This window comes from Xiphophorus maculatus, chromosome 3 (assembly GCF_002775205.1).
Source record: "Xiphophorus maculatus strain JP 163 A chromosome 3, X_maculatus-5.0-male, whole genome shotgun sequence".
Taxonomy (NCBI): domain Eukaryota; kingdom Metazoa; phylum Chordata; class Actinopteri; order Cyprinodontiformes; family Poeciliidae; genus Xiphophorus; species Xiphophorus maculatus.
Genome location: NC_036445.1, coordinates 18,637,887 through 18,649,306, shown reverse-complemented (window position 1 = coordinate 18,649,306; position 11,420 = coordinate 18,637,887). Strand labels below are relative to the sequence as shown.

At 38.4% G+C, this 11,420-nt stretch overlaps 1 protein-coding gene across 1 annotated transcript; it reads right to left on the bottom strand.

Moving 5' to 3' along the window:
* Positions 1-81: 81 nt before the first annotated feature.
* LOC102236274 (cytochrome P450 11B, mitochondrial) lies at positions 82-10,874 on the bottom strand. The gene is made up of 9 exons (XM_014473016.2): positions 10,533-10,874; positions 9,762-9,917; positions 6,946-7,160; positions 4,346-4,549; positions 3,504-3,685; positions 3,243-3,409; positions 1,853-1,931; positions 1,559-1,774; positions 82-358 (listed from the first exon to the last, which is right to left on the bottom strand). Exons 1-9 carry the CDS (start codon positions 10,823-10,825, stop codon positions 248-250), a joined length of 1,623 nt encoding a protein of 540 aa, XP_014328502.1. The 5' UTR covers positions 10,826-10,874; the 3' UTR covers positions 82-247.
* Between the last annotated feature and the right edge of the window lie 546 nt (positions 10,875-11,420).

The following is an 11,420-nucleotide window of genomic DNA, read 5'->3' as shown; positions in this document are numbered from 1 at the left end:
GGGAATATTAACGGGGTGTGTCAGCTGTGAGTCTTAGCGCCATCTCATGGACAGAAATGACAACAGTTCAGTCACAGAACACAAGGGAGGAAAATCATCCTTTATTTGACTCCATTGTAGATGAATACAAAGCATGAGAAAGGATATGGAGCTCCCAGTTCAGCTACAACCAGGAGAGAGGAGTTAAACTGAGCTAAACTTGGTGAATAAAACGTGTTGGATGATAAAAAGTTTCCCTTCCTGTGTGTCAGAGCTTGGTGAACGTGATCCTCGGAGGAGTCTCTGGCTGCAGGATGAGGGTGAGGTTGGTTTTGATGTCCTCTGAGGACGGCACGCTGAGATGGAAGTTGAGCAGGATCTGAACAGAGAGAGGAGGATGAAGGCAGGACCAGGGGAGAGGAAAGACGAGAGGCAGAGCAGACTTTAGAGGGATTAAGCTTAGTGCTTCAGATTTTTTTCTTAATTCATTTCATTTTATACTGCTTCATTTTTTTCATTTACTTTAAATTAAAAATGATTTTAGCAGGTAAAACAGCAAGTCTGCCACAAGAAAAACTGCACTGTGTTTAGTCTTGAATATCTCTAGCTAAAAATCTTTCTATCACACCTGTTGCTATAGGTGAAGCTTTAGTTTGACTATTCCTAATGCAGAGATGACTGAACAAACCCTAAAGACAAAAAACAACAACAACAAAGAACAGGTTTGTATTTCACTTTTTTTCTAAACTATCTGTGAATAACCAAGGTTTAAAGGTGGACATTTTAATAAAATATTGCAGAGGACTTTAGGGTAGGTGCCACAGGCAAATGTTTTTCAATAGGTAAAATTCACCTATTGAATTTGCAATTCAACAGGTGAGAGTCAAATTAAACTTTCTCCTGCCACATATCAATCTGTTCCTAGTCAAAGTACTTAACTCCAAGTTCCCCACTGATTAGTGTATGCCACAAATTAAAGGTGAAATATTATGCTTCCTTGAACAGGTCAAGATAGATCCATGAGTTATACAAAACATGTTTATTTAATTTCTTTAACAAAATTATTCTTAGATAACGACATTTCTGTCTGATCAGTTTTGTCTATTTTGAGCTCCTTTCACAATGAAAGGATGGTTTAGATGCACTACTCGTCTTTTCCAGCAGCCATTGTGCAGCACATACAGCTATAAAACCAGCTGACTAAAGGTGCTGGAGCTTGGGTTGCTAGGTAACGGGGCTGGGTTCTGCTGCGGTAGCTAGGTAACTGCACAGAGTGACTTAGCAGTTGGGAGGTTTTTGAAACAGGTAATTTTCCAGACACGAAAAAACATTAAGTTGCTGCCAACAAAACAGCTGGGTGTTTTTTTATGTGCTTGGGCTATTGATGAAATACCTTACATTCAGGATTTTTGCCAGCATATTCCTTGATTTTTCTGTGTCTCTGGTAGTTTTACTTAACATTACTCAGCATACAATGGTTAAGATAGTACTATCTTCTGTCTTCCCCTGCCCCCTCTTTGCTTTTCACTCCCTTCCTCATCCTTGTTCTCTTCCTCCCGCCCTGTCTACTGTGACTCACATGCATGAGCAAGAGTTGCATCTCGTTCTCAGCAATCCTCCTCCCGACGCACTGCCTCGCCCCAAACCCAAAGGCCAGAGAGCGAAACCCCTGTCCCTCTCCTCTCCGCCCGTCCTCCTTGCTGCTGCGGCCCCAGCGGCCCGGATCAAACCGCAGCGGATCCTCGAACACCTGGGAGCTCCTTCCCATCGGATATAGGCAGGCCTGGACCATCGTCTGCAGATGGGATATCAAACTTGTAACCATCACGCTTTAGGGCATGTTGGGTAAGCATGGAAAGTGGGCAACACTTACCCCTGCAGGTATGTGGTAGTTCTGGAGAACAATATCTCTGACAGGATATCTCTGCACTGTGATCCCCACTGGGTACAACCTGACACAAACCAATAAGCGCTGATATTTCCAGCAATTTAAATCTTTTTTCCTGTCAATTAATTCCCAACACAACCTCGGGTGTCCCTTTAATGAAAGCACATACTCCAGGAAGCTGTTCCCAATCTCTGATTGCTTTTCCTGCTCTACTGGTCCAAAGGAACAAATTATCCATTACTGGAGGTTATTCCTGTTTCAAAGTCACAGCTGCTGCTGGTGTTTTTGTTTTAGATTTAAAGATAATTACTGAAAGTCGCTGCTTCGAATCAAAATATTTCAAATGAAATCATTTTAAAAAACGACATAGTTTAGTTGCTTAATGTATAAGACATAAAAATAGATTTTTTTGGTTGTATTGTGTTGCAGATGAAGTTTACCACTTTTTTAAAAACAAAATTAAACACTATATAATTTCTTTGTTTTAATGTTCACTATCCTAAAGTTTCTCCTCCAAATAGTCTTAAAAAAACACATCTGAGAGCAAAACCTGAATTAAATCCTTTCCTATTAAAGGTGGAAAGGTGATACCAAAAAAAAATTAGGAACCATAAATCTCTAACAAAACACATCAATAAGATTTACTTCATCATAAAAAAATCCTCTGAAAAATATTCATAAGGCAACAAAAAAATCCCAAAGTTGAAACAGCTGCTTGACATGACAACTGAAAGGCAACTAAACAACTTTTATTCACCAAACTATCTGGTTTTATTCAAGTATTTTCTTGCTTTAAAATACTTTTCTTTGCATCAGGAGAGAAAAAAAAACTAGATTGGAAAATAGAGTTGGATGTCAACAGACCAAACAACATGATGGGTGGATTTTAACTTAATGGTTTTAATGTGTAGCAAAAAAAAAAGTAATATGATGGATATTAAACAAATTAACTAAAATAAATGTGAAATTTTTGATTTCATTTAGCTTCATATGGCTTTTAAGATTGCGTAATATCCTTTTTGTTTCACTAATTAATGTAAAATCAGATTCTTTATTAATCCACTTGATAGAGGACTCCACAGGTTAATTTAGTATCCCTCCATATACACCGTAAATCTTTGATAATTCAGATTTCTTTGTTCTTTTTGTGCATAGTTTTGATGTGCTTTTCTTTCCACTGTCTTAACTCTGGTAACTGCTGAGTCATTTGCATGGTGAGACTTTTTGCCTGGTTTCAGAAATGGAAATTGCAAAACGATTCCATATCTTTTTGCTCTATTGATCTGAAAATGATTATCCATTCATCCCAATGTCTGTTGTTGAAGTAGAATCCAACAAAAGCACCAGAACAGATTTAAGTGCTGGATCAAAGTACCTGAGAACCTCTTTGATTGTGGCTTTCAGCAGCGGCGCCCCCTGCAGGGCTTTCTGAGGATCACCGCCGGCCTGTGAGTACGACGTCCTCACCTGCTGCCTGACCCTCTCCTGCACCTCGGGGTTGCGTCCCAGCTCAAACAGAGCGAACTGCAGAGGAACGGCCGTCTGCAGAGAGGATCAAATGAGACGTGACATGGACTCTGGCCATGAACGATTATCACGTGGACAAGAAAACACACACACACACACGCCCACACACCGTGTCCACTCCTCCAGCCATCAGCTCAGTGATGTTGGCTTTGATGAGGTCTAAAGATAGCTGCCCTTTCTCCATGAGTTGCCCCAGAACGCCAGTGTACTGGCCCCCAGTTGCCCCAGTCGCAGAGCGGCGAGCCTGGGAGGATGAGAGCCGCTGATAAGCCCTCTGGATCCTGGCCTGAGCTTGAAGAAGCAGAATAACTGAGTTAGGGGAAAAGCTGCAGCTGACTAAAGATGTTATTCTAAACCACGCGTGTCTAAAGTGCAGCCTGGGTGCCATTTGCGGCCCTCTGAGGGGTTCTGGGTGGCCCTTGGTTGCAATTTAACAATGGCTTAAATTTGGTTTCCCAGGCAGTTGATGCAGATACTCATTTCAAAACAATCTTAGGGTGAAATTATCACTGATGCCAGACATTTCAAGGAAGATATAGACAATTTAATATGTTACAATGAAAATGCTTTTCTTTTGAATTTAATTAATTTTAATACTAACAGGGACTGCCATTTAATAAACTTGGTCAAATAAATCAAGAGTGAGCCACATCCTGTTTTTGTCGCTGAAAAATCTAGAAAAAGCAAATCAATCTGAAAAATTTAGAATATAGTTTATAGTTTTTTTCTTCTTCTTCTTTTCAGGTCAACAATGTAGACACATCTTATGTTTTTAATCTAAAATTAGTTACAGATCAGCTGTCTACAAATATCTGACTTATTTGCCTATTTCACTAAAACACTGAGTTTAGAGACTTCTGTGGCCCTCATTCAAATTGACATTTTTGGCCCCCACGCCAAAACATTTGGACACCACTGCCCTAAGCTAATCAGAGCTATGCTGCTTCCCACCATGACTGAAGATGTGGTCCCAGGCTGTGGCGTGTTGGGTCCACAGGGGAGCGCCGATGCGGAGCAGCAGGCGAGGGGGCAGGTACAGGAGTGGAGGGGTAGTTGTCAGCATTCGCTCCACTGCCCAGATGAACTTCTGAGACTCCAGAGAAGGAGAGGAGGAGAAGAGGCCGATGCGTTCCCCGTAGATCACATGGCAGCTGGCTGCAGAGGCGAGGAAAGAAGAGAAGGTGGGAGGATTAGACGGGCCGTCAGTGCTTTTAATTCAGTGTTAAAACCTTCGGCAAATTATTTTCAGCTTGTGAACTTAAGATTCACAGCAACATGTAAAGCTCTTCAAATGTCTTTACTGTAAAATAAATTCTAAAAAGTGTGGCAAGCATTTGTATTCTGTCCCTTTTACTCTGATACCCATAGATTAAATCCAGAGTGACATCCTATCTTCTGACGTCACATAATTTCTAAATTTAATTCAGTCGGGGAGAAATCTGTAGAGAAGTTAAAAGCAATAATAAAGCTTTGAACATCCCACAGATTAGTGTTCAATTCATCATCCAAATATAGAAAGAGTGAGGCAGAAGAAGGTGCTCTGGTTAGATAAGACAAAACATTAATGTGTGTAGGAAAACTAAACAGGAAATCACCTGAACACATGATTTCTACGCTGAAATACAGTGGTGGCAGCATCATGCTGTGGGGATGGTTTTTTTCAGGAAGCGTGTCAAAGTTGATGGAGGAAAATACAAGTTAATCCGGAAAAAAATGACCAAAATCAGACAGATCAACGTAGATTCATCTGTTACAGTGGCCTAGTCAAAGTCCAAAGCTAAATCCAGCAGATAATTATTAGCTAGACATGAAAACTGCACTGAATACCAGAGATGGGCGGATCGATTCAAAATATCAGTAATATCGCTACCAAGTCAGTATCAATACTGAATCAATACTAGCATGCTAAGATCAATAGTTTCAGATTCCATGTTGATTTTTATTATTATTATTATTATTATTATTATTATTATTATTATTATTATTATTATTATTATTATTATTATTATTATTATTATTATTATTATTATTATTATTTATTTCTCAACAAAATGTTTTTGTTTTGATTTCTTTCAAATGATCAATTTTTTGTACTTTATTTATTTAGGAAAAATGCACACAAATCATGTTAAAATGTTATTTAATTTTGTAGATTTCTATAAACGTGTCTTAGATTTGACCAAAATAATTAAAAGGAAAAAGTCAGACATTTGACAATATATATCATACCTAAATATACAGGATCGTATCAATATTGGTATCGACAATACGGACCTTGTATCTACTTGGCATTGGATCTATCACACACCTCTACTGAATACAAATGCATGCACCACTTTTCAGATTTCTATTTGTGTAAATGTGATGTAACCTTCTCCAGTCCACTTCCCAGTTATGCTTCGCAAGAATCTCCAACAAACACCCTGAAGGTTGATGTTATGTGACAAAATGTGAAAGGGTTTTGCACAATGGTGATTATTTCACCCTGAGTGTGTTAAATCCATCTGCATGTTTCTCTGCTGTTTCATTTGTAAATCCGTCTCTGCAAAGCGAAGCAGAGTTGTTGTCTTGGAGAAGCTGCGGCTCGTTTCCTCACACATCCATCGACTGTCAGACGTGCTCGCGTTTCGTTATCCTCACATAAACCTCCTGGGCTGAGTTTCGCCGGAGCCGGCCGATTCCTCGTCTGGCTTTACACCTTCCTTGCACTGCGGTCCGTTTAGATCAGAGCCACATGACTATGTTATCATCACACTGAGTCACACAGGAGGGGATTCACACTTGCAAATGTGGCAGCGGAGCAGACAGACGCAAGAAAGACTGCAGCTTTGATCATTTCTGATGTTTAAGGAACATGTTCTCCTTGACCTCCTGCTTCATCAATACGATACGCCTCGGGTCAGACTGAAGTTTGGCTCAAGTACAGTCTGTAAATACTTTCCCTTTAAAGCATGGAGCTAATATGATTGGTTCAGTGGAATTGTATTAAACATCTCCAAAGAGTGATATTTTTGTAAGTTGTGTAATTCCTCTGACGTCAGAAGTTGCTGCAGCATCTGCGTCAGCATTTGTGACTGGAATTGCTGATTTTTGCATTACAAAAAGACAAAATCTTACTAAATATTTTTAGTTTCTCTAGCAAATATCTCAGTACACTTGGAATAAAATAAAACTCACTAGCACGGAACTATTCAGCATGAAACATATGGATGAAAAAAGTAGCAGTGGAACAAGACATTTTCCCCATATTATAAGTTAAAATGTCTTATTCCACCAGCAGATTATTTCTCCTTTTTCATCAGTATTAAGGAATTATTTACTTAAAACAAACTCCTATATCTTGCTGAAAAGGTACTTTTAAGTTAGTTTTGTCTTATTTTAAGAGTGCTAACATATTTGCACAAGAAACTAAAGTAAGTTTCTTGTGCAAAGTTTTTGTGTCTTTTTTGCAGTGTGGGCTTTAATATACCGCCCTCCTTTACTTTTCAAACTATTATGACCTTTATTGGTGCTTCAGCTAATGAAAAAGCGTGGTGAAGACGCTCCCTGACCTTCCAGCGCAAAACGGAAAAGGTCAGGACTGGGATCGATGGTGAGGCTCCGCTTGCCCTCCTCTCCTCGCCCTTCCTTCTCCACCCTGGCCTGCAGCATGCCACAGAAGTCCTTCGACACCTCATCGAGGAGGGGGAGGAATCGTCTCACAGACGCGCTCAGCATCACCTCCTTGTTCAGCTGAAGGCGGTCGGACCTCCACTCCTCGCCATTCCTGGACAGAGAAGAGCGGCAGGGAAGCAGAGAAGTAAAGGACGTTTACAGTGATAAAAGAAAGCAAAATCTTACTTTTGTTTGTCTTCTGTAACCATAATAACCTCTTTTTTAAACCCAGATCAACAGTAACTGCACCTTGTAGACTAGATACAATAAATCATATTAAGTTTTGTTCCACTTGATTTTGCTTGAGTGGAATTTGTAGCTGAAGATACAAAGTATTTGTACTTCTCAAACTTTTACTACATTTCAAAAGATTCAATGTGTTTTATTGGGATTTCATGTGATAGACCAGATGTTGATGATATGGACTTAAAGTTTTATCATGATATTTTTTGGTGCTATTGTGATAAAAGTAACTTTGAGAACTATTTATTACTTCTTTTTTAAATAACTGTATAGCTGTGACTGCAATCATAGAGCCACAAACACAAACACTGCTCTTGAAACATAACCAGTTGTTACCATGCTACTTTATAACACCAGTCACATAAAGAAGTGTGATTTGTATCACTAAACTGCTCACAATAATTGCATTTAATCATATTTCCATACTTATTGGTATTTATTGAGAAAAAACAATAAATGTTTTTTCATTGGTTCTTATTGAACTGCTTGTTCAAAACTAAAACTAACAATCCTGACAATACAGACAATTTTGTTGTATTTTTAACATAATTAATTGAAATTTATTGTGACGACAATAAAAATCTAAATTCTTATTATGACACGATAAATAATAAATGATACGATAAATTCTTACCCCAGTAATGGACCAACACAAAGTAGTAACTTTTGACAAATAATTATCTGAAAAGTCTGACCAGCTTTTCTCTCTCTGCTAAAAAAAAATGCCTCCCATCATCATGATGCTGCCACCACCTTGTTGTTGATGACATTTCAAACTATAAATATTACATCTTATGGCTACTTTCCGTCAGTGGTTTTCTTCTCTTCGATACCAATACTGATACTTTTTATTAATTTTAGATGCATCATCAATCTTCTGGCCTTTAGGTGTTTTTGTGGTTTTTAATATGAATTATTTTGTTCAAACCTGGTGCAGAATTTAGATACGTTTATAGGTATCTACGAAATGCATTAGTGATGATATATTGACCTTATTTGTTTTCCAAAACGAAGTGCATAACAATGATCATGTGAGTAAAACAAAACAAAATGTTTTGAAACGTACAACTGACAAACTATAATACAAAAATAAAATAAGAATTTTAATAGGGAATCTGAAACTAAAGTATTGATCTTATCACACTAGTATTGATCTGATACTGACACTGACTTGATATTGATATTATCAATATTTTCGATCAGTCTGCTCACCTTTTAACCAGTTTAGATTGACCATTATGTGCTGGTGTGGCTGGATCTGTCTGCTGCGTTCTTTGTTAAGGCTAAATATAAATATAGGAGCACTTTTCATCTTTTTATTAAGAAAAATGAAAAGATGCATCATTTCCATCCACTTCACTATTCTCAACCATTGTTTGTTGATCTATTGTGGAAAATCCCAACAAAATACTTTGAAGCATGTTTTCGTAAAGTTAGAAGATGTGAAAATGTTAAAAGAGGCATGATAATAACCTGAATCTCACTAAATAAAGCATGTGAATAAAGATTGGCTGCCATTAGAAGGATTATGTGCATAATCATGGAAGTGGTTCAAATCACAACACTAATGTTTTTCTCCAGCATTTCCAGATGCAAGAAAAACAATAAACTTTGTAAACTGTGGCCTCTCTATCAGATTGAAGAGAAGAAGCTGCCTGGTCAGGCGTTCGGAGATGAGATGATGCACCTGACCTTTACCAGGTTTTCCGCTTGAATTAATTACATAGTTTTCAGTCCTATAAGAAATTCATATTAGTCTGGCATTCAAGGGCTTTTGTGTTGAGAAAACACAATGAAAACAAATTTTTTTTTTTTTTTTTTATCTTTTCATTAAGGTTTTCTCTCAGACTGTAAGAAAGAAAAAAAAAATTATATCCAGCTGGAGATCTAAATTATATATTTTCTGAGAAGTTTCTATCATAACATTTTAATGTATTGATGACGTAACTTTTATTTTCAGCAATAGAACACAAAGTAGATTTTTTTTTACTTTTTTTGCTGGCTTGACTGTGAGAACCGTTTTTATTTCTTATTGTTATAAATAAGAACCTCTTGTAAAGCCCTTGGATTCTAAGATGTCCATAAAATAAATAAACTCTGGTAGTTTTATGTTGTGTAACTATCAAATATTTTGACTATAACCGTAAATACGAAACATTGCATGGTCTGAACTCAAGTACGACATGCAAAGCTTTCGGGGATAAAAACATATTTGAAGTTGACACGTTTTATGTTTTGATTTTGCACTTCTTTTTTTCACACATCCTGGCATTTCGAACATGTTACCATCCAAACGCTCTCCGAGTGGGAAGAAGGACCGGAAGGTAAAGCATACTGCGCATCAATTCATCCAACTTGGCTCACATTTTATGCAAACATAAACTGCAATGAGTCTAATAAGTCTCTGCAGAGAGAAAGGAAGTGAGTATTTTCTCAACAGGAGTCATTAAAGCGCAGATGGGGTACTGACTTGAGGAAGACTCCCTTGTTGTGGTTGCGTATCTCTCGGTGTGTGGCCCACGGCTGCAGGGTCATGCGTCGAGGGTGCAGCCCCTCTGACTGAAACAGCTCGCTTATGTCAGACGGTAACAAGATGTTCACGCTGCTAAGAGTGCCCACCTTCTCCCTTTCAAAAGACAGAAGAGCTGGTGTAAGAACAAAGGCACAACGTTGTGGGCGGTTCTAGACCGGAGCCATCAGGGGGTCAGGGCCCCAGTAGAAGTGATGACTGATGAAATCTGCTGGCACAGAAACCGTAACCAATTGGTCATTTAGAGAAACTTAATTTTATGTTTTCACAGTTTTACAGTTTTAGGTGTTTGATGTTTAGAATATTCATTATCAGGACTTTAAACCCAATTACTCCATAATTAATAACACACATCATAGAAAAGAAATCATTAAGATATGTGACAGATTTAATATACATATCAATAAAATAATTAGCTATAGCTATAACTAACTTTTCTCAGCTTTTTTCTCTGTCAAATTCTTTCATTGCTCTGTTCCACTTTTAGCTTCAGCCATTTTGAGACAATGATTTTCTTCTGCTAGATCAGGAGTCTGCAACCTGCAGCTCCAGAACTACAACTGGCTCTTTGGCTCACTTCATATGTTCAGCGATGTTTTGTTTTATTCAATCTTTTGGAGATTGAACTGGCCGCTTGTTGGTCCCCCTGGTGAATTTGGTCTAGAACCGCCACTGAACCACATACAGCACAAACAAAACATCTCTCTGTACCTGTAAATGGGTCCGAGGACATTGAAGGTCCGCTCCATGTGCTTGTGAAGCTGCTGGAAACGATTTTCTCTCCAGAACTTCAGCAGGTTGATCCAACCATTCCTCCCAGTATGAGGGATCTCCTCAAAGCCTCTCACCCGTCCATCCACGCCGCCTCTTCTGACCGCTTTCAGAGCTCCTTTGCCTCCTTCCAGGTTAGCATGCACCACAGTCCCTGCTGCAGTCATACAAAAACCCTTTTGAGGTAGAACGCCTAAAAACCTGGACCCAGATGTTCCCTGTACTCTCCTCATGGTCCAACCACGATGTGTCGGTCACTCTCATCTAAAGTTGTCAGGAGTGGTTACGTTCCTGCTCTACTTCCAGCCTCACAAGGCCTTGGATGTGTATTTTTATTGCTCTAACGAACCGATAGGAGGTGGTGATTTATTAATATGAGCATCAGAGTTCAAGAGAAAGACAACAGAGCCAGAATGTTCACACAAAACAGAGAAACACCAGCTGGACAACAAAAATGTCTTCAATAAAATTTTCCACGACAGTAAATTCTTGTTACAAGGTTATTTTATTCGCTTTCTGTTTCGTATAAAAACCTTCAACAAGCCTAGTCGCTTACTAAAATTAGCTTAACAGCAAAAAAAAAAAAAAGATAAGAGCTTAAACTTTGGCTCATAAGCAGTACACACATACAGTCCTGATAAAGTATTCAGCCACATATAAACTTTTTTCCCTTTTCTGTCACACTTACATGTTTCAGATCAAACTAATTGTAATATCAAAGATAACCAGAGTAAATCCAAAAATCTTTTTTTTTTAAAGGTTTTATTGGCTCTAGTGGCCTTTAATTGATAGTTAATTGACAGGAAAGTGGGTAATGAGAGAAGGGGG

What these genes read in the sequence shown, in the direction of transcription:
- LOC102236274 (XM_014473016.2), bottom strand. Translation starts at nt 10,825, where the DNA reads ATGAGGAGAGTACAGGGAACATCTGGGTCCAGGTTTTTAGGCGTTCTA. An exon ending in GTCCTCGGACCCATTTACAG is followed by an intron (nt 9,918 to 10,532) that starts GTACAGAGAGAT and finishes GTCTTTTGAAAG; the next exon opens with GGAGAAGGTGGGCACTCTTA. An exon ending in AACAAGGGAGTCTTCCTCAA is followed by an intron (nt 7,161 to 9,761) that starts GTCAGTACCCCA and finishes TTCTCTGTCCAG; the next exon opens with GAATGGCGAGGAGTGGAGGT.